At 34.0% G+C, this 26,213-nt stretch overlaps 1 protein-coding gene across 3 annotated transcripts in view; it reads left to right on the top strand.

Annotated features, from left to right (window-relative positions):
* Nucleotides 1–21,142, top strand: part of LOC134542729 (eukaryotic translation initiation factor 5A) — a 48,247-nt gene extending 27,105 nt beyond the window's left edge. For all 3 annotated transcript variants that reach the window (XM_063387221.1, XM_063387222.1, XM_063387223.1), the window contains exons 4-5: nt 13,100–13,234; nt 13,522–21,142. In XM_063387221.1, coding sequence (XP_063243291.1) covers nt 13,100–13,234; nt 13,522–13,593 — 207 coding nt within the window. In that variant the 3' untranslated portion in view covers nt 13,594–21,142. The remainder of the gene's footprint in view (nt 1–13,099; nt 13,235–13,521) is intronic.
* The last annotated feature ends 5,071 nt before the right edge of the window (nt 21,143–26,213 follow it).

Here is a 26,213-nt window from a genome sequence, read left to right as displayed (position 1 = left end):
TTCTACATTCGTGACACCCAAAATACATTAAAAATAATTTAAGAAAAAGTGGCATTACAATTTAGATATACCATAATTTTCCACAAAAACTCGTTAGAGGTTCTGTAGTGTAATGGTTAGGGAGATGGGTTTCAAGTCCGTATATTGAGAAAACAATGCGAATGTGGTTCAAATCCTGGCACTGACAATATTTTTTTTTATAGTTACAGTAAATGAAAAATGCAAATATAGCTTTAAGAGAAATTTTATTAGATTAAGTTTTAAAATCTAATTGTTATAATATATTTAAATACATAGCTCAATTTAATGATTTGGTTATTTCATACGCAGTAGGCTTTGAGACATACTGTAGTCTATATATTTTACTTATAATGCGATTAAATTATAGAATCACAAGTAACTTGAACAAGAAAAATTAACCTATTATATGAGGAAATTAATGTCTTATATTATTGATGAACAAACACTTTATAAAGGGGTTTACAAAAATTTAAGTTCCTTACTATGTACCCTTATCAGATTCGTTCAAACTTATTGTTATAATTCTAAACATACATTTTTCTTACTTAAATTAAAAACTTTCTTTTACTGTGTAGTTAAATATGATATTTTTATTAAACTAACATTTACTGTACCTTATCCTGAAGCTGAAGCAGAGTAACATTTTCTCAAAAAAAAAAAAGTTTTTCACTACCTGAAATATTTTTTGATAATTATGTAAAGACAGGTAGCTTTTAAACAAGTAGTAATTCAGTATCAACAGTTCTGAAGATGCTAACTTAATTTTTTTATTTTTTAAAAGGGTATTATTAAATCGTTAGATACATAATTTATTAATGTTAAACTTGCACAGGAAAGGCAAAAGTCTATAAAGTTATTTATTTCATTAATCTCAAGTGACACAAGCTAAGATGTACTAGAAGGTATGCATATTTGTGGTCGCAAAACATCAATTTTTCCAAGTGTGATTCAAGAGTATTAAAACAATAAACGAATTCCTCACATCAACGTACAAACGCACTTCGAATGTAGTGATATATACTCACTAAATCTTGTTACTATAAATAGCCTCAAATTCTGGGGTTTCAGTGCTTGGTGTGAATAGTACCAGAATATTTAACGAAAACAGTTCAATCGGCAAAGTTCATGTATGATCGTGTCTTTTCGGCTGTCTCAAGTAAGTGCTTCATCAAGCCATAAGTACGGCAAACAAGCTCTTGCTTGAGCATGCAGTCTTCATGACGCTCGTCTTGTTCGCGGACTATGAAACATGGAGATTGAAATCGCTGCCTTGAGAAACAAGACCGTCTTCGTCAAGACGGTCTCAAGACATTGCTCAAGATGCGACTATAAATACCAGCCTAAATGTGTGTGTACGAGACTTCTTGGATAGTGCGACGTAAACTAGCCGTGAACGCTTATCAAATCTGCTGCTAATTTGCAGGATGGTGTAATGTAAACATTGACTGAACACACTAGCGTCGTCGAGATACTTCTGCATAATATTGTGACGTGGCTCCGTCAGACGTCCCGCGTACACCTATACACAAAACAATAAATAACCTATAACATTGGGGGGGGGGGGGGGGTAGTTAGGTAGAGTCGCGGTACTCGAGATCAAGTCTTCTCCCCATACAGGGAGTGTAGGGAACGATTTATGCACTGAAAAGAAACATTATTAATTCATTCAAGCACAGATTTTATTTACTAGGATAACAATAATTAAACTCTGAAAAATGTTTAACAAATAAATTAATAATAAATAGGATAACAAAATAATTAATAAAAAATAATTTAACAAAGAGATTAAAGATTTAGTCACAATGATTCTAATTACGTTAGCGTACACAGCACGCTATACTACACAACATGGCTGCCCTCTAGCCATTAGCACCCACTTAGATTAATTGTGCTACAACCCAGCACATATCTGCTCACATCAACCTGGTACCGTGCCTGTTTACATTTAAATCATAAAAAAAAAATACAAGATAAGACTAAAAACTAAGTTACATTGAATTTAGAATCGGGACGAAGACCGCCCGAGAAATGACCGTGGCGGACGAGCCATGGCTAACCACTTACTCTCTGACTTGAGACGGAGAAAAGTTGTTTCAAACCGACGTGGACCCGGCTTCCAGAGAGGTCCCCAGGCAAAAAGCCTAGGTCCCTCCCTGGAAGGAGGTTTTAACTACAAAACTAGGCCACTCCGAAAAAAACACGAACACCGGGAAAACTTAGCCACTGGGAAAATGGCTGTCCCTCCTTCCCGCAAGGAAAAACAAAAACAAGCGAAGTTGACAATTCCTTCTGCGCAGGCGCGAGCGAGCTCTCCCTCCCCCTCTCGCGCTGTCGGATTGTTTTTGTCTACGTTTCCAAACTCGGACGCAAGATGGCAACACTAATCAGGACAGAGTCCTCGAAACGAATACACGAAGCCGAAAATGACAGAGGCAAACAAAATCGACATTACACAGCGGGTTTTTCTGGAACGACGTGTTGCAACCTCTCGGCGGGCCCTGGCCAGCGACCCGCGAGAAACAAACCACGCAGCCTCGCAAAAGCCCGCGGTGCCTGCAAAATTCTATCACAGCAACCTATATTCCAATACCCGCGTGTCGAAATCAACCGGCCGAGCCTGGAAACGCGCACGTACACCAAAACGTTAACCTAACGAGATACAAAAGTAAAATAAATTTAAGAAAAAAAAGTAATAAAATTTTCAGACCGTGACAATAGCCAATGTTTTATCTAATTAGGGCTATAGTGAATATGGAATTAAGAGAATAGCTATTAAGGAAGGGGTTTACTATTGTTTTCTGATTTTATTTTTGATAATTTAATTTGTTGCATTGTGGTTAGGCTACACAACTGCCATTGCCTTTGTGTGCATGCAGAAATACAGGATGTCCTTAAAAGAACGTTCTAGTTTCAGTGGTGTATTGTATTAATTTAATTTATACTATTTGCAAAAATAATATTTCTAATTGAAGGTAAACTAACCTAGTTTTTCAATATGTGCACCTTTAGTTGTACGGCACACATACAACTGAAAGTCCGTCCAATTCTTCCCACACTTTGGTTAACAAGTCCGGAGTAATGGAAGCCTCTTCAATTCTATGTCTCCAACTCTGGAAAATCATTAGGTAACTGCAGAACATAGGCACAATCTTTTATAAGGCTCTAAAGGAAAAAATTGCATGGCGTTGTCAGGTGAACGTGCAGACCAGCGAAAAAGAGCTCTGTTCTCTTGACCATTACAACCAATCAAACGGTCAGGGACTTTGACGTTCAACCACTCTCGTACAAAGAGGTTTCATCCTGAAATGCAAGTTTGCTCTTAGCAAATTGCTTTTCGCTCAGGAGTCGCCATTTTGTGTAGGTGGTGCTGCAAGGGATAAAATAACAAAGCAGCAGGGTATGAAAAAATCCTGATTTTTTTTTTTTTAAAAAAATCAGATTTTTTGGATTACAATTGGGTTTTTTGATTAAAATACGATTTTTTTGGATTAAAATATAAAAAAATTGTAATCTGTGTAATATACAGTACATTTTCATGACTGTTTTCATGACTTGACTTTGCTCTAGTACAATTAATAACAGATTAATACATTTTGTAAAGACAACTAGCCTAATTTTCTTTCTTTGAAATAACCACATTTTACATTGCATAATGTTTTAAGGAAACATTAATGATGTCACTTTATGAAAATTTTTAGTACAGTAACATAGTTAACATTAGTAAAAGATGATGTCTTATAGAAAATAACTACATCATTGAAAATATATCATATTTAAATGTAACTTTGTCACTTCTGTCATCCCTTATAGTATTATAGTCCAATTGTTCTAAATAAAGTAATTGAAACCAAAACCACAATTTCCTTTTTTTCTTCTCAGAATTGCACACATATGAGAGTATTCAAAGTAAAACTTCTACATAAAATATTACTTATTTAAAATTTTAAACAAAAATACAAGTTTTGCAGCTTTTTCTGTACCCAGTCGATTTCTTAATGTTGGCTGAACCAAACCAGACATACCAAAGAACTTAAAATTTCCTTCCTACAGTTCTAAAAATAGCATTTGACATTGTTGGAAGACAAACCTGTTAAGGAGATATGACACACACACAACACAAACACATGAGGTAGAGGAGAGAAGAGAGAAAATGAGGTGGCATTTAAAGGTACATTCCGCCCACCTATATTTAACAAGTGTTTCAAAATACGTAACTATAAATACATTGTAGAAGAAATTAAGTACTATTCAATTTTCCTTCTATCTTTGCAGCAGTCAATTTTTATGTAAGTAGGCATGATTACTTGGTTTAAACAATACAGTATAGGAAATATTAACGTTCATATTATCATATTATAAATTGATTTTATTCACTGATTTAAAAAAATCACATGATTTAAATCATGCTGATTAAAATCAACATACCCTGCAAAGCAGTACCAACTCATGTGCTTATCTACAACTGTTTGAGTTACTATTTAACTGTGACCTTAAACAAAAAACGATGCTATAGTTGATGCTATAAAAATTTATAACTGGGACGTTCTTTTATACTTTTCACGTGGCTGTAAAAGAGCACTACTTTAAATAATACTGTATTATTGGCATTGTTACTTCAAATTTGTTAAATTAATGCTAACTTTATTTATCTTGTTATTAATTGTTGTGCCTTTAATTTTCAATAAGTTTTCTGGAGTTTTTACTTAAGAAATTTGTCTAAAATATTATTGTGTCTATGTCAACTTATTTTCGAGAGCCCATAACTGGTGTACATAAAATGTTGCATTAGTAAACTGGTGTTCTCGTAGAAAATGTGTCTTATTTCCGATCGGTGCAATGCTCTATTGCGACGTGAACCAACTGAGACAACATTTCACTATAACTGTTCAGTATACATGATCTTGTGTTTATTTAGTCTGTATCTTATAACTGCTTATTTACTTTTGAACTTAAAGGTATGTAAGGACATTTGCATTGAACAAAATTTATTAGATGGCATATTTTATTTTTTGTATTATTTTTATAGCCCATTTCCTGCTTCAGCCTGCGGCCAGCTCAGCAAATTAAAATGCATCTGTCTTCCTCTGTCCCTCTACCATTCCTTCTTAATTCTTGTTCCAATCCTCTCCAGTTTAATTATCTGCTCTTCCCACCCCCCTCCTTTGTTTCCTTGGGGCTTTCTTCCTGTGTACTTCAACTCCATTTTCCCCCATTCTCTGCGCGTGGCCATGTGATCTCATTCTTGCTTGCACTACTTATTCCTGATGCTTTTTTGCATCGTAACTGCAAAAATAGCACTCATAAACTTGCTATCATTTGTTGATTTCCATACGTGAAAACAGTCCACCCATTTTGATCTGGTGACAAGAGAAATGTGTAAAACTGCATTATAATTGTGCGAAAAATGCTTTAAATAAAGAAAATGTAATTATGTTGAGAAATTACAAGCATTGTGATAAAAATATAATTAGTCTATACTGATCACATTTTAAATGTTTGGACCTCCCGTAAAATGTGAAAATTGTATAAAGGATTCTTATTTTTAGGGCTGGGCCGATCACTAAATTTGCGGATTATTTTCGCGATAGGCTAGCATCAAAACAACTATAAATACCTTCGTACCGCTTCTGCGATTGGCCCACATTTTATCCGGGGAACTGTGGGCCAATGGGAAACACTAAACCAAGAAAGTGCCGAATTACGGACAGCCTAGTTGAGACGTCACACGCGTCAGTAGCCAATGAACAGGTGTCATTTCCGCGAGTATTTAAAGGACTGTGGAGTCTATCCTAGAGGTCAATGAATCCGCGACTTTTGCAGGTCTCTACTGAACACTGATCAGACAAATTAAGAATTATATAGCTTGTTTGATGTTAATAATAAAAATCTAAAAATAATAAAAATTAATGAAAAAGTTACCTTATGATAACATATCATTTATTTAATACTTCTGACAGAAGACAATTTGTTCATTGGTTTTTAAAAATGAACAATAATATAATGTAAGCTAAGTATTTCCTATTTCTACTATTTCTAGACCTTCCCACACCACAAACCAAAGTACCCATATGACACTTTTCACGGGTCTTGAAAATAAGTGCTTTAAAGAATCACTAAAAATAGACAACGTCATCGGACTATGACCATAGATAAACACACTACGCATATATAAATACCAGCAGTGATCCAAACTGTGTTCCAATATTGAACTATCACTGGCATGTATCACAGTTTTTCTGCTCATTCCCCCACGTACTGATATGCAATAGAACACACCCTAGAGGATACGAAAGTTGGTTAACCCGCAGGCAATTTTTTTATTTTATTTTATTTTATTTTGTGGCCAACACACAATATTCTATGGCTGTGGTTTCGTAAGTGCAATAGACGTAAGTTAAAATTAGTATTATTTCATAAAAATAGAAGTTTTTATTGTGAATTATTAAAAACTCCGTAAAATAATGGTTTGGCATGTTTTCAAAATACCTATATGCAAATTAATACAGTAGAACCTTTATCATACACTTTTCAGCAGAGGGCACAAAAATGGTGTATGAAAAGGGAATGGTGATGATAATTTTTTTTCAATCTAGCATACAAGCACAATATCAGATTAAACATAAATACAAGTGTGTAATGTAATTATTTGCTTTATATTAATTAAAGGTATGAATTCATCATTATATATACAGAGCTGCCATCATTACGGATTTTCCGTAATTATTACGAATTTCAACCCCGAATTACGGAACATCGCTGGTTTATTACGGAAACGAGGCTTTGTGCTGCATGGTAACTGAGAAAATTCCGTTTCTGCTGTGCTTGTTTCGTGAACGCAGTTTGAATACATCGCTTGGTTGCACAAATAACGGAACTAGTAATTGTGCGCATGTACGATGTACTGTCGAATAGTCGAATTAAGTAAATTAATTCTCGTGTTTTCAAATAATAATGGGATGGTATTACGTCCGTTGTACGATACAACTAGTACATATTCTCGGACTTATCGTTTGAAGGCTACTTACATCACGATAATTTTTGTACGATACTTTGGCTAACCTGTGTTGTGTTAATTTATTTCTTGAAAGCCATTTTTTTCATCATAGTGTTTTTGTCGTGTCTACAAACGTGAATTTTTTTTAATGTTTTTCGATAGTGTTGTGTTCTTCAGTGCCGGTTTTAGAAATGAAGCGTGTGACAGAATAATGTGTATCTGGAAAAAAACACGCAAGTCTTCAGAACTTTCGACTTAAATATTCAAAAGAATGGCCATGCTTGTCGTTTTCAAATGTTTGGAACGCCACGGTTTTGTAATGTATGCACGTGTGACTTTTCGATTGCACATGGTGGAAGGGATGACTGTAGACAGCATATTGAATCAAAGAAACATGCAGAACATTTTAAAGCCGTGACGAGCAATAATTCTATATCTTCGTTTTTTCGCTACATCTGAAGAAACGAAAGTAACGAACGCAGTTATTGTTTACAAGTCCTTGTGTTTGTCTTGTTGTTTGTTTACATGACAATTCTTATCCAACCAGGATAAAAAAAAGCAAATAAAAAGACAGTTGCTTTAAAGTTTAACTTTGAATACTTTGAATTGAAGATTCAAAATATCCAGTAAAATTATTATTTCTTACATATTCAGATGATTGTATTGTTCAAATAGATTTTTTTTATTCATTAATTTGCATTGTATTCATATTTTTCTTTTTCTTTTGCATATTATTGTCCTTGTTTTATCTTGAGAGTGTGTTATAATGCCCCAGGAAAAATTTATCGTGCATGATTTACGCGTACTTTTTTCATATACCTAATTGCCATTACTGATGGGTGTGATTTGAGGTTGGCAGCTCTGTATATACATACAATAAAACGACCAGAAATGTAAAATACAGTACATAATCAAGTAAAACTGAAATGAGAAACAGTGGCCTACAGATTGTTATAAAGTCCTTTCTTGGGGGGGGGGGGGGGGGGAGATAGGAAACGTCACCAAGCCTAAATTAGAAATAAAGAAAAAATATAGGATATTTATTGGAAAAAAATATCAGAAATGTTTGTTTTTACAAACAACTTTAAGCAACAGAACCATTTTCAATAAAATTTTAACTTTAGAAAAACAGGTACCAGTTCAAAGATAAATAAATGCACAAAATATAAGATCCATGCCTTGGTAAAGAGCATGCACCGTTTTCATAATCATTGCTAGTTTACGCCACTAGTCTCGCTTCGGTGCTGACCATAGATGCTACTAGCCAAGTGCACACTCTTCCCTATGCTATCCATATATATATCGCAGTAAAGTTATTTTCTTACGTTTGCAAGGGTAAACAATGGACGTTTTTGAAAATAAAAGCATTTGAACGTTGTTTATAAGGAGGAATAAAAAAACATTTGTGAATTTTGGGACTTTTCTGCTTCGTTAAAACCGTATGAAACGGGAAATTAAATATTTTATTAGTGTATGTTCCGGGAAAATAATCCATTGTAAATATAATACTTTCGGCGGGACAAAAAATTACCTAATCAGCGTATGACACGGGAAAATGTATGAAACAGGAATTATCATCGAGGTTCTACTGTACTGTAAATTTGTGTTTTTGTTGATACGTGATTGTAGGCCTACCTTATTTAGTTATTTTTTAAGTAAATTTGAAACATACAACTTTGCATTTTTAAGCTTAATTCAGTATTTATTAATTTTGATTTAGTATGTAATGATCAGCGTTTGGTGATGGGTATGTAATTTGGAGATTGATGCCAATATGTTAAAATCGGCCGATTATTGTGATCTGCATCGGCCCAGCCCTAATTATTTTACTTTCTAGGTTGCACGATTGTAATTTTTACGAGTTTCATTTCCAAAACATTTGTCTTTTCTTATTTTCTTTAATAAGCTGAGTTAAATGATACATCCAAGGGGTAAATCAAATCGAACTTTAAAATACACTGCATCTCGAGTTAACATATACCAGACAAAGCCTTTTACAAATGGATTTTGATTTTAAACTATCTTAAAAATGTTTCACGCAAATTGTGTTTAAAGGGATTCAGTAGTCTTTGTACTTGAATGGGTGGAAGATTAACAAATCTGCTTTTATCAATTATATGTAGTTTGTATTTTCCAATTCTGTAAAAACGCATTTTTATTTCAAGAAATAATTGTTTTAAATAAAAAATTGTTCAAATTTGGAATTTGGTATAGTGGTAGTCAAACAATGTAAGTAAATACCAAAAGTTTGTTACAAACCTTGTGTGTCATACCGATAAATGGTCCTAAATTATAGCTTATTGCAGCTCTCCGCAAAGTGCATTCTGGTAAAGTAATTATTACGGAAAACTCTCAGAAATGCAACCAAAATAATCAACCGTTATAGATATAAAAAATCATTTTGCTAAGCTATGTTGATGTGGTATAGGTATGTCAATAAAGATATGATTGGGGAGAGGGGTTCAAATTTATTACAATTCACATAAATGTAATGGGTCTATGTGAAAATCATATACAACATGTTGTCATATATTTATTTAGCTTTAAAATGTTGTATTTAAGTGTAGGTTAATCTATTGGATCAGAACTTGGCAGTGAATACTATATAACGGTCATGCTACAGTCGCTTGAGCTGCGGATTTTAACTACAGGAAACAAAGGTCTGACTAAATAGATCAAAATACTCCAAGAAATTGCTTCAATTATGAAAGTTGGTGCAAAAGCTTATTTAATTTTTATCATATTGCATTAGAATGATATTTCCTAATTGATGGATGTAAATATCTTCTTTGGCCCTATGAAAATTGTTAGTGTTTTGTTTTCTAATATGCCACGTAGCCTGTATAAATTTTAATTCTATATTGTCTACATAATTGAAAGGATAGCACGAGTCAGTAACAATTTTTTTTTTGTTAGAATTGGTATTAATTTAAGTAGTTTTTTAAATTGTGGTTTTAGTCTTTAGAATAAGTGGTAATATATAATTTCATACCTTATCTGCAAAGTGAGATCGTTTATCAAATAAATACTTAGTCATGCTTTGTGAGAAGAAACACAAAGCTAAGATTATTTTGTAGTTGCCATGAAAAATTTTCACATAATAATTTGTCATGTTTGTTATAGATTAGTATAAATTTAATTATTTTCCTTATATTAAAAAATTTCAAAAAGGATTATTTTTAATGTTGAAATGTAGTAGTCAAACCTCTATTTATCGTTTTTCAGGGGACCAACAAAAAAATTCAGTAGATGCAGACATTCAATAGGTGTGGACTTCACTCTTAGATTTTGAAAAAAAATATTTCAACCTCAAAATTAGAGTCAAAAATATATCATCAGTTACTTGTCATTAAGTTTAATCAATTGAAAAAAATGGAAGCATTTTACATAATTCAATTTACACTTAAAAAAAACATAGCCTATGCACAATACCTACAATTCAATTTCAATTTCTTTAATAATCCTAATTTGTTCATCAAGTTTTCTAACCTGTTTACTATGCCGAGACATTTTAATAGCTCTAAAATGTTGACCTCACTTTTGCACTTTTTAGGGCCGGTTTTATGACCCCCGGCTAAATCTTTAGGTTAGCCAGCCCTCAGGTTAGGCTAGCCTCTGGTTAACGAACAAGAGGTATATTATGACCCATACTTAGCCTGTGGTTGGCTAACCGGAACCTGACGAAGCGTGTGGTGTAATAATGGGTGTGTTGGTAATAAAATAAACCATAATTTGGTAACTTTTGTTGCGAGACAGTTTTTTTCTGGTAGAATGTTAGTCAGCTGTTTGTTTGTATTGTGAATCGTAATGTTTACAGCTGCAGTAAAGAAATATGCCGCCAAATTTATCTTGCAACAGATATAATTAAATTAACCAAAAACTACTTCAACGTCAAACCTGCTTTGTATTAAACCATAAAATTACAATTTAAGATTCAAAACCGTGTGTTTTCAACTTTACACTTGTATTTAAACTCATGATTTTGTTAGGTTATATATTAAGCCAAAACTAACGAAGTAATTCTATACAAACAAATAAATAGGGATAAGACATTTTTGCTAGAGACCACTTATTTCTTTCATAAATTTATTTCATAATCAAATAATATAGACCCTGTTTCGGGAAAAAAAAATTCGATTTTCATTTCACTGATGTAGGTTTCATTTTTGTACTAATAGTTTCGTATCACGTATCCAAATTAATCCAATCCTGATGGAATTAGTTTGTGGTATATGATGCTTGCTGTTTTAATTTAGTAGGTCGAGAGATCCTAGACATATTCGTTGATGAAATAATTATGATTGTAAAATGTATACTAAAGAAATAAATTTTTACGAGACCTGACCTAATTTGGTTGTGTCGTAATATGTTAGGTATTTTGTGTTATGTACAGGATTTTTCAACATTCTAAATTAAAACAGCAAGTTTAATGTAAAATAAGACCAGCATATAAAGGGTCATGCCGATAGGATCAAGGGATAAACTTCGATACGGGAAACAGAATAATTCCATTGCTGTTTTCGTTTTGCACTTGCATGCCAGGTAGATAATAAGTACCTAAAGGTTTGTAAGATAGGGAAGGGATAATTGGGTAACATTTATTTTCACATTCAATTGTATTCATTGAATTAGAACCACGTCTGAAGTCGTATGAAGTGTATTTCATTCCCGGCATATGTCCACTGTATTACGAATAAAAATTCACATATACAACTTCCACGAAAACACACATTTTATAGGTAATAATAACCTTCGTTTTGCAATTTTAAAATGCACTAATTTACACATATTCTTAAGCAGGAACATTTAAGTTTATATACTTTGCATACGTTTATGTACTTCTTGATCAATTAAAGTCAAATAATAATATACGACTCGACGAGAATCGAAAAGCGTGACTACACTTGCATGTAATTTTTAATAAAACTTTGACGAATACGGCGAAGCATTTTATATTTAGTAATAAATTATTCCATCGCATCCTGCAAATATTCAATAGAATTCCTCAAATAGTCATCACTATCAACAACTAACCTCGCCTGATACATCGCTATTTTATTTTCTGTCGCTTAGCCTCCGGTTAAGCAGCTAGCGGCCGGTTCATCCACCCGCTAGGTTAGCCGGTAACTGGGAGTCATAAAACCTAAATAAGAGCTAGCCTGCGGTTAAATTTTAGCCGGGGGTCATAAAACCGGCCCTCATTAAGTCAACATTCACGCACATGTATAGGAAACACTGATCAGAATGAGGAAGTAACATGTGCCATAGATTAGGATAGCATGCCCGAACAGTGAAATACCGGCCTACAGAAATGCGTTCACGATGCTGCACAGGAATCAATAAATTTTCAACGCCACAGCGGACGCCATATTGGTTTCTTTGTACCTTATAAACGAGACGTCTCAATGCTGTCGTAATAAGGGACATGTTTATTCTTGAAGTGATTTTATATACGTACGGTATAAAATGTTTTCGTAAATAAATACAAGTCGATAGTGTGGCAACGTTTCGTGACGAATCAATTTAACGGAATAATGGCACCAATGTTAGCCATCTACTGTTTGTTGACAGTTCACTCGTTGCTATTATAAAATGGCTGCAGATCTAAGGTGATTTTTACTACTTATGTATACTATCGTTACTGTTTTTATGACGGTTTCTTTCTAGGAAATGGTTATTTCTGCAAAATCTTAATGGTTAAACGATCACCTAAATTATAATTTATAGTGACGGGACCACATATATTGTACGATCAATGCGAACAAAGTAATAATTCGAACATCGGTACAAGCGGACTTTTTTAACCTTAGTTGTATGGCAATTTTGCCGGGACCGTAGAAAGTATATGATAAACTCTGACAATCGATACATGCGAGTTCGATAGATAGAGGTTTGACTGTATTAAGTAGTGCCCAAACTATAAATTTGGTAGAGAGCTAGAGCTCTTCCAGCATTGATTGATGTGTTAAATTTGAAAGCTCACCTACCTATATTCATTAGTTAACTTTTAAGAAGTTGTAAAACATAATTTGTTAATCACCCCAAAAGTTTCTACTAAATCCCATTTTTGAAAATGTTTTTCAGTTGACCGATATTTCAGACGACGGGTACTTGTGCTTGATGGCAGACAATGGTGATCTCCGCGAAGATTTAAAAATACCAGAAGGTGAATTGGGACAGCAATTACGTGCAGATTACGATGCTGGGAAAGAATTACTGGTAAGTTTACCAATAATAGTTTTTTCCACTTTGTAAAATTATATTGTTAGGATAAGTGTATGTGTTTCTCTTTCTCTTCTGTTCTCTTCTCTCTCCTTTCTCTTCACATCCTTGCCTGTCTCCCCTCATCCTCTCCTTGTTCTTTTTTCTCCTCTCTCTTATACACACATAGAGCTGTGTATTGGCAGTGGTAATTGTTTTATTGATAAATTTTAGGTTTGCATTTGGTTGATTATGTTTGGTTTTTTAAATGTTATATTTTCAAATGTATCCATTTCTTTTTCTAGTGTACCGTTTTGAAGTCATGTGGTGAAGAATGTGTGATTGCCATCAAAACCAATACAGCTCTAGACAAATAAGCCATCCTGGTGTGAATATTTTCTTCCGCAAGCGTCAACCTACAGTTTCCCAAGATAAAGATAAATGCAATATGTGTGAAGTTATACCATCGAGGCATTTCTTACGTGGGAAATGTGTGTGTTGTCTGTCTATCACTTGCTAAAACTAAAAATAATTCAAAATTTAACCCTAGAAGATATTGCTTTTCCAGCATTGAGACATTTAAAAAAAATTAAAAAGTCTAATTTTTTGGTCAGGGAGCTATCTTATGCGCAATTTAATATGTATTGGAACATAGAAACGTTTGGGTGTTTCTTCTTTTTGCAAACTCATGCTCATGCTGATCTAATTACTCCAACCAGAACAATAAAAAAAAAAAATAAGTAAAGGGAATTGAGGAAAATTTTAGTGGGTTTCTTGCAACTATTTTAACATTGTGGTTATTTACTCAATGCCTTTATCCTATCTTCTGCCCAGTTGGTAGCAGTAACATGTGTAGATAACATTTCATGATTTCATGAAGTGTGTTCACATTTTGGTTTGAGTAACAAAGGAGAAAGGACTCGATCTCGCCCAAGTTCACTAATTGTGGCAGTACATTTGTCATGTTGTGGGGTCTCATTTACAGCAAGAAAGTATCATTTTAAATACTGTTTGAAGTGGTGAGAAAATATTTTTGTTTATTTTCAAATTCAGATTTATTCCGAGGTGATGCCAAACGTAATCCGATAAACATATAATTGTGAATGCTTGCCCATGCCTAACACACTACAGAATAGGAAATGATTTATTTTGAAACTGTGATCACAAACTTCTACTTTGTTAAATTTCATATGTTAAGGGGTTTGTTTACATTTAATAGAAACACTTAAAAATGTTTGCATGTTTTGACCCTTTTTTTAATATATATATATAAAGAATGTTTTCAATGTTAATGGCAAAAAATGTTAGAAATTTGAACAAAAAATCCTTGTAATGTTTATTTACTGTTTGTGCCTGTGGCCACTGCGATAGGTGACTCCAAGGACAGCCCGAACTGATGAAGGTACAGTGTATAGCTATTGTAATAAAAGTTTTGCAAACAGAGCTTCTTGGGGTTTTTGGGTTATATTTTAGAATTGCAGAATTTCTGGTCGGAAAATTTGAAGAAGGAAAAAATATTGCAGGGTTGCCACTGGAGTCTGTTAACAATCAATAGTGTGATTTTGTTCATAATTTTTGTTAGCTGTACAAAAAGCATTTTTTTTTATGGCAGATGTGGTTTTTAAGGAAATTATGACAACCCGAAAATGTGATATCCTAGCTGTGTGAAATTTGCAATGTGATGTAATGAGTGGGCTGTACTATGTGAAACTGAGTTATAAATGTTGGGAGAGGTTAGTGTGTAGTTTATACAGTGAACGAGCTTAATTTTGATGTTTCAAAGCTGTTTAAAACCTTCTTATTAGACACAAATATTGCACAATTTGTGCATTTATGCATTTTTATGGTCCCCATTTTTGTATATAGCCTTCGGAAAATTTTTATGATCCATTTCTTTTGGTTTTCTGCCTGTCTCCCTTGCAAGACTGTAATGATGCCAAGTAAAAATAAATGCTTTGTAGGAAAAAAATTCTGTTTTGTATATCCTGTAGTTAACATTTCAGTATGTATTTCCTTTCCTCTGTAGGTTATGCTTATTTGTATTTTGCAATATTTTTTTCCTGTTTGCTTCTAAATTTTGAATTATTTATTTTTGTTATTTTGTATGTTGTAACCAAGCATAGAGGTGGGTTGTTACAGCAATTTTCGGTATCTGTTCCAACCAGTTACTGATACAGTAATGTACTGGTTACAAGTAGCTGATCTGTATCAGCTACAGCAGTAGCGGTCCCAAGAAGCTACAAGGTATCAGCATTCTCGTTACAGGTTACACATCCTCCGTGCCGTCATCACCTGCGTAAAAAGGTATCAGTTTTCTCTTTCCACGCCTTTCGTAATCTGCAGCGCCCCCCCCCCCCCCCCCTCCCGCCTTCCTCCCTTGTCATACTTCATTCCCCCCTTTCCGACGTTAGAGTATTTCTCACTCCCAACTTCCCCTCCCTGTTCTTACTTCTCTCCAATAGTAAAAAAAAAAAGCTCCGTGTGCGCAGACCGTACGACCGTAAGGAAAATCTGATACATTATTTATCACGCCAGGTAATTCTCTACCTCTGTTATGCTCATGCCCGCCTGATAGTTAAATCCATATTTCCTATTATTTCCGACACTTCTTTACAAGTCACAAAAATATAGACAGAAAAAAAGTGTTATCATAATTTACACACTTTACTTCTCATTTCATTACAAATACAGAAAAAAATTAAATTTGGCATGTAAGGCCAAGCATTAATTTTGTTAAATAACTATAAAAAATATATTTCAGATACCTTCTCGAATATCATGTGCGCCTGGTAAGACAGTTATATCAGACGGCATGATAACAAGGCAATACAGCCAGTATCAATCAGTTTAACATTCACTGCAGTTTGTCCTGGCCGTGTATTACCACGTACATTGTTGCGGGCTGTCGTGCTTTGTAGTTAGTATCTTTATAGTGAAATAAGGAATGGATAAGTGCAGGAAAAAGACTTCATTTGTATGGAATTTTTTCACGGAAAATAATGAGTTTGCTAAGTGTAATTTGTGTAAACAAAAACTGAGTTATAAATCATCATCGACTAATCTGAAGAAACATTTGAAACGTAAACATCCAACTGTACAGTTACCTGATCAGAATCAAGATAGTTTAACATCACTTATCACTGTCCAGAAGTAGGAGCGATGATCCAGACATCGCAAATACGACACCGTACCTCAGCCAAAAAAAGATTCGGCCAGATATAGGAATTCCTTCTACAAGCAGTTCGTCGGTTCCCAAACAAGCTGTGTTGGAAAGAACCAATGTGCATGACTGTAAAGTAAGTGATTTTGTTGTAAGAAAACTTTCTGTTTCTGTTGAGAAGAAAATTGATGACCAACTGTTAAATTTATTTACTGTAGGTTTTCAACCGTTCTCAGTTGTTGAGGACGAAGGGTTTCGAGGATTTCTTTATACACTAAATTCGTCGTATACATTGCCAAGTAGGAAAATTATAACAAACACATTGTTACCAGCTGCTTATGAAACTGTGTACAATAGCATTCAAGAAATATTAACAACCACTGAAATTAGTTCTGTCACACTAACAACAGATTGTTGGACTTCTGTTAATACTGAAAGTTTCATGGCAGTGACATGTCATTTCATAGACTGCAATTTCAGATTGATTTCTTTGGTGTTAAATTGTTGTTCATTTTCGGAGTACCACAGCAGTGCTCACTTAGTCAAGGAACTGAGTCATGTAGCAAAAGAATGGGGGTTAGAAAACAAAATTTTACTCTGTGTTTCTGACAATGCAGCGAACATACAGAAAGCTATAAAAGACGAATTGAAATGGAGGCATTTCGGGTGTTATGCACACACGATCAACTTGATAGCTAAAGATGGGTTGCTTAAATTGTGAGACCTTATTTAGAAAACTAAGGCAATCGTCCAGCATTTCAAACTCAGTGCAACATCAACAAAAAAATTAATGGAGCTTCAAACACACATGGGCTATCAACCCAAGAAACTGATCAGTGATGTGATGGAATTCCACATTTTACATGGTGGAAAGGTTCGTAGAACTAGAGAATCCAATACATTCAGCACTCGCTCTTATAAATAGATATTCCAATGCTCAGTACTGAAGAATGGAATTTAGCTGCGAAACTACAAGATTTTCTCAAGCCACTAGAAGAGGTGACTAACATAATGAACGGGGAAAACTACATCTCAGCATCTTCAGTCATTATCCTAACCAAAGGCCTTGAAAGTACCTATTTATGCAGAGATGATGACAACAGAACTACCAACAGAAATTCAAAGAGTAGTATTTGTAATCAGCGAAGGCATTCGTACTCGTCTAGGAGATTTAGAGAACAGTAACACACTGTTACTTGCTACCTTTCTTGACCCTAGGTACAAAAGTGTTGGGTTTTCTAACACTAACTCAGCAGAGAAAGCAAAGAAGATGGTTATAAATCTGTTGGCAAACAAATTACAAGAATCTGAATCTGAAACTCATTTAGGTCTAGGATCAAAAGAGAAACAAATCTCAGGAACCCCAGAGAAAATTTTCACTTTGGACTCAGTTCGAAAACAAGCAGCTGAATTTAAACCTGCTGGTACTTATCAGTCTAGAGCCATTGTTGAAGTGCAGCGATACATTGAAGAACCATTGTTGGAACGTCATGAAGATCCGTTAAAATGGTGGAGTCGACACTCGTACAACTACCCACATCTCAAGAGAGTAGTCCTAGAGAGGTTTGCTACAGTTGCTACCTCTGTTCCTTGTGAACGATTGTTCTCAAAAACTGGAATTATTGTGTGATCGACGTTCCTGAACATCAAGCAAATAAGTCAAGAAACTTGTTTTTCTAAATGCCAATAAGGAATATTGTAAATAGTGACTGAACTTGACTTATTGTGCCTGGCCGATGTTCCCGAACATCAAACGTGTAAGTTAAGAAAATAATGCAATACTTATTTGTTAAATAGTGACTGAACTTGCAAAGTGTTTGTTTTTTTTATCGATATTGGCACTGCTATCTGCCTGATGTAACTCAAATGTCTATTGATACAGTAAGTATGCTCACTAATGTACCTCTCTGTTGTTTTTTTTTTTTTTTTTTTTTTAATTTTTGATAAAATCGTAATCTTTTAATGTATGAAAACACTAGTTACTAATTGTTTTCGAAAAATGAAAGTCCGTATGTTGATTACATCTGTTATTAGGGTCAACTGAGAATTTATTGCATTTTCATAGCTGTTTGGTGCACAAATATAAATGTTATATCTTTTATTAATGTACTTTATAATATTAAAATTTCATTAGTTTTATTATTGAACGAGACGGTGTTTAAGCTTTGCTCCCTAGATTGTAGATCCACATATCTATCACCTAAGGATGATGGATCTAGAACCAGTGTCCTTGGTCTTGTATCGCTATTAGCGTACTAACTAGTCTTTAGTCTTCGGAAGAAGCACGCACTGTGCACTTTGATGTGGGACAATAAACAAAAGACTCGTAACAATTTCGCTCTGCGCCTCTCCTTCAGCGCCTTCCCCTGCGCTTCCACCCCTACATTCTTTCCCTTCTTTATCCCTTATTCGTCGTGCCCCTCCCTCCCCTTTCACAAGCTCCGCCCAATTGACTGTCATCTGCGATAGGGTTCAGTGCACATTGGCCATGGTGTTGTTCCAGGCAAATTCTAAACTGATACTAAAGTACTTGATATTTGAATAGTGTACTTGTTTGCAGTTCCAGATACAGGCATGTGTCAGTTACAAAGTAGCAGATTGATACTCTGCAACCCACCTCTAGCTTGAATACTTGAGTTCATGTGCATTTTTTTTTTAATGCAATAGAATTTTTCCATCTTCGGTTAAAATATATATACGTGCTTGAATTGTGTGTTCATTTTGAAGTTATACTTCTAATGCGACTTCCACAAGGTTGCGTTAAACATTTAACGCTACCATGGAGAATTATTTGCATGCAATTAAAAACTATTTTTTAAGGATGCCAAAGAAGTATAACTTCTCTCGTGCGTACCTAAGTACACGCACCCATTTTTTATTTTGTACATATACCTACTTAGTTACTGGTCACTTAACCACATACTCATTGTAATGTATTGATATGTAAATGCATTTGGGTCTTAATGCTAGTTAGTCAGAGCTTCGCAGTAATGAAATGTTTCTGTAAATTAGAAAAAGTATGATTTTGTTAGCAAGTGTAGCAAAATGCTTGAAGTATTCTCATTTATATGTCGTCTGCATTTTCAATTGTAATCCTGTTTTTTAAAAAAAACTATTTGTGTTTGTTTTGAATTGGATTTGTATCTTATACTTTCTGTTAAGGAATTGAGGATATATATAATGCTTATTGTAAAAACTGGCAGCTTAATACCTTCATTAAAAGCCCTGAAGTTGGATCATAGTACAATAAATGTATAATGTTTCATCTTTAATGATATTATACTTCAATGTTCTCCATCTCTCAAGAGTAACCCAGAGGAAGTTTTTTCTCATGCAAAGTATTCTTGATGTTGGGGGGGCTGCGGTTACCTCATTTTTAACTACACGTAAATAGAAAAACAATAATAGTAATTGCAAATTCGGATTCTGATGCTGGAGTCACATTAACAGGATGTGGTTGTAAGTAATTTTTTGACTAAGCATCAGTCTTGCCAATAAGACAAAATTTTCTATTTCTATTGCATCACTCATTTTACTGAAATAAGTCAGTTTTGTTTTCAAAAGATGGTTAGACTGGTGCACTGATACTACTATTATTACTCTTATATATTTTTTAATGTTATGATGATAAAATTTGTTTACTAAATATATCTGTGAAATCTTTGAAGTGCATCCAAATCAATGTTGAATATAAATTAAACCTGTTAATTGAAGAAAATCCAGTAAACATTGATGGCTGCCATGGGTTTGGTGTGTGTGTAATGACAAGAAACATTGTATATATGATTCTTTGCATTTGTTTGTCAAGTGAGTAAAAACAAAATGTTCACGATAAGGCTATATTTTTGCTGTCGCTTCGCACCCATCATGCTATTGTGGTTTCAGCATGAACTAGTAGTGCTGCTCTTTATCTTGGTGCTTTTTTTCTCCAGGGTACAAAATCCAACAATTATTTTTAGAGTTTTGTTTATCAGGTTTTGTATAAATTGCATAATGTTTGCATGTGTTATAAGTATCTTATTTGTAGGTTAGGCTAAGATGAGCCTTGTCTCCACCAAAGTTAGAATGAAAACTGCATCAGTGTAAGAATTTGAAATTAATGTGGAATTTGTATCATTCTAGCACGATCATGACATTTTCTAGTGTGGCTTTGCTTAATTTAGCAACATTTTAAAATTTTTCTTGTATATAATTGCAACCATAGCTTTTAGATTTTTTAATTATCTTCAGCGAGCAAGAATCTTAAACCTCTCATAATTGACTCTAAGTATCAGAAAGCCTGTTCTGCCATTAAATGTACGTCAGAAATATCAAAATTTGCTGTTGCTTGTTCCCAGTCTTTGTTGTGGGCTGCATATTGTTTGGTTGCTAAGCCATGTTTTTAGTAGTACACATGTAAGGTGTTACAACATTGCTAGGGTTATACTACTGTACTTTTCAAACAGTATTGTGGACTGTTTTCTGAGACTGGAGTTTAAGATTATTGAATGAACAGCTTTCATTTGTTAAATTTACTGTACAAGCCTTTTTTTTTATTTTCAAATGTTCTCTTGATAACTGTGACGTAGTTAGTGTCATACAGTTTGTCCAGAAAATGACTGAACTGTTCATATTGTTTTACGGTGGCAACCCCTGTTCATTTTCGAGTCATGTTTTACGTGAATACTGTTTTTTAAAACGTTAGTATTTAATTGATATTTATGTAAGTAATGTTTACTGAAAGACAAAAATTTTGTTATGAAAATAAAACTCTTATAAGTTTTAAATTGTTATTTTTTTGTGTGCTTCTGTTTGGCAGCTATTTTTATTGGGAGAATTATTTGTTTTATCTTATGGTTAAATCAAAAAAGAATCCAGGAAGGGATTATTCCAGTAAATATTTGTATAAACATATTGGTAACTAAAGTACAATTTTATCTGATGAAAAATTTTAAAATTCAATAGAAAATAAAATTCCATTCATCACACAGTCAGCAAATATGAGGTGTAGCCGATATTAGGGAGCAAACTAGATACAGGTCTGTATATTTTTTGAAATACACATTGGTAATTAGAAACTGATGCAATTCCTAGTAAGAGTCAACTCCAACTCTAGAACTAAGATATTTTTTTTTATAATTAGAGCAATAATAATGGTAGCAGTAAATATTTAAACCACTGACTATTGAAATTTCGAATGTTCGCCCCTTATATCTGAAACTATTTTATTAGAAACTTTCATGTAATATTTACCATTTATATTATTGTAAATATTCTGCACATATGTTTACAGTACTTTACTTTTTATTTTGGTCCAACTCCATTAGTGAGATGACTTTAAGCATGCTTTAATGATGTGGGCACATTTCTTTTTTGTAACGATGGGAAGTTTGTGCCAAAGATCACTAGCAAATGTGTCATGACTGCATCAGAGTTTCTGAGGTCCTTCTTACATTCTGTCAACAGCTTCAACATGGGCTCTATGACTCATTGCACATTTGTCCCATATTATTAATGATGTGTCCTGTAACACTTTGACTAGGGACCTACGTTCAGTGCTGGTCTCCCTAGCTTAAGCTTGCTACTTTTAATCTCTGACTCGAGAGATGCTGTGGAGTTTCAGAAAAGACTTACCTTCAGCGTAACCTTGCTGCTATTATCTGTGTCATTTGTGAGAGTTGCAAATTTTTTACGCATGTTATTATACAGTTAAAGTAACTATAACTTTACATAACTTAAACACTTCACAGAAAACCTTACACAAAACTTCAATAAGATAAAATTTAGAACCTTACCTAGATGAGTTTTCAAATTAAAATGTCTATGTAGAATTTCATAAGCATTTAACAAAAGCAGTCCTTTGTGTCTGAAATATTAAACTTAAATATATGGTATTGTGGACTTCTTTGCAAAGATAATGTTTAATTTTTTTTCTGTGCATAATATTTATTTTAAAACATTTAGGCAGTGCATGCCGATAAGTTAACCAGTCAACTAGTTTTTTTTCTGACTTCAACTACAGTTACGGTGATTCCTTACTGAAAACACATCATAAAAAATATCCTATAGCACTTGGGGATAATGTAGCTTCCTATTAGTTGAAGAATTGTCAAAATGGTATCTGTAGTTTGAGATTATCCCCTACCCCTACACACAAAATTACAACTAAAACTTTACCTATTCATGATATTAGTATAGATGGTATTAATTTAAAAAATGCTTCATGCGGATTTTTGGTAATCAAGGTTTTGAATGTGTATAATACTATATATCAATTGTAGTAGTTCATATTCACTTAATGCACTTTTTAAATGAGCGAGGCCATTAAAGTTTTGCAAAATCCTACAATGGCACTTGAAAAATGATGATTAGGCCATCATTTAATACAATATTTATTCATAAGTGGAAACAATGTACATAAATTTTAATCATCCATGTCTTCATTTACAGAAATTGTTTCTGCAGATTGATTTAAAGATATGTCGAGGAATGGGAGTATAACTCCAAAGTAACAAACTTATTTCTTTAGTTAGCAAGTGATGTTTCTGGGGGATGTATATTGTAACGAAATTACTTTAAACTAAAGTTTTAAAAAATTTACTTGATTTTATGAAATTTGAGCTGCACTTGTATAAGAAATGCTCTGATCATGTAATCATGTGATGTAGGAGGGTATTTTCAGATGACAAACCTTGAAAGCATTTCTCACAGTCCTATTCATACCAGCACTCTTTCTTCCTCCCCCACCTTATCCACCAACCGTGATAACAATCCCTCTAAAGAATCAACAACGAAACAGAAAGCATTCCATGACTCATGAAAATTATGAATTTCAATTTTTTATTTAACTACAACCATAGTATGTAAATATTTTAGTCATAAGGCATTTTGTCTTAGCAAAATGATAGTTCTTGGTTGTGTAATGTATTGGTCTGTGAGCATTATGTTAGGAATTTATTAGCGTGAAGAAAAAAAGACTGATGGACTGAAAGATTTTCATTTACATAATGTGGAAGCATTTTGTCTTGAATGAACTTCACTACCACAATATATTCAGTTGAACTACTAAGAAGCTGTCTATGAAAATACAAGAATTTTAATTTAGCATTGTGTGTTGCTGGGAGATATATTTATTTTGTGTATGTGCAAGAATATATGTGGGGAAATGAAGTTCACAATAATTGAACTATTTTAACTGGCATTAATCATAAACGTGGTGAGTGTTAACCATTAACTGCATTGGAAGTGGAAACCAGTTACATGAAATATATTTGCACACATATGACTACTGGTTTTGTGTAATAGTTGAATTATGAAGATTAACACGGACCACGTCGAAACCCAGCTGTTAACTGGTTTGCTATAGGATTTAAGAACTGACTTCAACTAGTGAACAATTGGGGGACGGTGTTACTTGGTGAATTGTCGACAAAAGATGACCAGTCTCGGAGCCGGAGGGGTCAACCGTTGCTGTAGAAGGATTTCGACACGCTGAGAGTCATGGTGCCCTGTTTTGAAACTTAAGTGGATTCCAGTACAGTCATACCTCATTAATACGAATCCGCTTAGTACGAAATTCCCGTTTAAGCGAAGTACTTTCACAGTCCGGTGAAATGAAGTATGTTTTCCAATGTTATTCAGTACGTTTAATACGAAACACGGTTAATATTAAATACGAAGTTCTGATTCCTCAAGTTACTGTTTACATTTATAAGTAAACGGTTAATACGAATTTCACGGGCAAAGTTTAACACAACATAATCACGTTTACACAAATATGTAAACAAATGTTTCTCCAAAGATGTATGTATGTATCATACAACACAAAATGGTTGAAAAACAAGATGAAAAGCACAACTCTAGTGGTGATGATAGTGACTAAACTAGCAAAAAAAATGCTGTTTTGTAAACTGATAACTAAAAGGAAGGTACTCTATAGCTTATTTATATTAGTCGGAAGTGCACATACGAAGTTGAGATTATCTATGGTAATAAGTGTTGGTATTTCCTTTTGTGTGCACGTATACTATAACCTACATTTTACAGTTTTTCTAGTGTAAAATTACTGCAAAACGTAATGATCTAACATTGCAAGTTAAGCTTAATGTTATAAAAGAAGTTGACAATGGAGGAAAAACAAAAACTGAAATCACTAAAGAATTCAATATTCCGCTATCGTCCTTGTCAATGATACGAAAAAATTAAATTAGCTTTGACGAGTTCTTGCGAGTTATCTAGAAAAAGACTGTGTGGTCCAAAACACGAAGAAATCGAAGCTACCTTGTTACAGTGGTATTACGAAATGTGTGCAGCATACTTGCCAATTTCTGGCCCAATGATACAGAAAAAGGCAGATTACCTAGCATTGAGGTTAGGGATTTCGAACTTTAAGTTCAGCAGTGGTTGGCTACAAAGATTTAAAGATCGCAACAATCTTGTTGAAAAAACTTAGTGGGGAGTCTGCAGCTGTTGATACGACCAAAGTGAAGGATTGGTTACAGTCTGTTCAGCCAATACTTGATTAGTAGGATCAAGATGACATATTTAACATGGATGAGACAGGTATATTTTATAACTTGTTACCAAACAAGACATTGGCTGTAAAAGGTGAAAAGTGCCATGGAGGGAAACACAGCAAAGAACGTGTAACTGCTTTGTTGTGTTGTAACCAAATCTGCTAAACAAAAATTCCTCCCCTTGTTGTGGAAAAATTCCAAAAACCAAGGTGTTTTAAGAATATAAGCAATCTCCCATGTGACTATGAAGCTAACTCAGCTGCTTGGGTAACCATCCCAATTTTCCAGAAATGGTTAATTAAACTTGAAAGATGCATGGCTTGCAAAAACAAGAAAATTTTACTGCTGTTAGACAGGTGTTCTGCTCATTCTTCTGCAGGACTTGAGCTGTCGCATGTGAGATTGCTGTACCTCCCAGCCAACACAAGTTTCCTGCAACCTTTAGATCAGGGGATCATCCAGAACGTGAAAAAAAAACTACAGGACTCGTCTCACCTCATACTTGATTCGTCAGATTGAGTTTAAAAAGGAGGCAAACTTCAAGTGGAATGTTTTGAATGCAATGAAAAATATTGTTATGGCATGGGATGCAGTTACACCTGTTACTATTGCAAATTGCTTCAGGAAAGCTGGTATTGGGGCCAGTGAAATTCAGGCTCCAGAAGTAGAAGTAGAAGATTGCAATGTGGAAGAATGGGACCAGCTTGAGGAACATCTACAGTTTCAGGAACCATTCAGTGAGTTTGTGCGAGTTGATGAAGATGTGGCAACAAGTGCAGCACTAGTGGATGATGAACTGATGTGTATCAACAAGGCTCAGTCTTGTGCTGTGCAGGCAAGTGTTCACGAAACTGGAAGTGAAGAAAATGAAGATGATGAAGTGTGTTCATTACTACCAAGTAAGAAGGATGCCAACAGTGCTTTAGCGACATTAGAAAATGTGCTATCAAATATTGATGTTGGCACTGAAACACTTCTGGCCTTTGATAAACTTTGTTCTACAGTAAACAATGCCTATAAAAACAAAATAACGCAAACCAGAATTGACACTTTTTTCAAACCGAAGGTTGAAACAGATAATGTTTGAATCTATTAAGTGCTATGTAATTTTGTATGCAAGTTTTTTTTTAAGGTTTTTGTTTGTATGGGTTCTTCTGTAGGTATTGCATTGAGTTGGTTTTTTAGTGTTTTTAAATAATTTTATGTATGTAGTGAAGCCAGCATATATTACAAACCGAGTATTTTTTTGTTGGTTGTAACTATAGTTATATCAATTTTTTTTCTTCTGTCGTGATGATTTCCAATAGTTTGGTTAATACAAACTTTGTTATTACAAAGTGCT

The sequence above is a fragment of the Bacillus rossius genome, assembly GCF_032445375.1.
Source record: "Bacillus rossius redtenbacheri isolate Brsri chromosome 9 unlocalized genomic scaffold, Brsri_v3 Brsri_v3_scf9_1, whole genome shotgun sequence".
Taxonomy (NCBI): domain Eukaryota; kingdom Metazoa; phylum Arthropoda; class Insecta; order Phasmatodea; family Bacillidae; genus Bacillus; species Bacillus rossius.
Note: the sequence above shows the minus strand (reverse complement) of the source record. Positions and strands in the feature narration are given on the sequence as shown.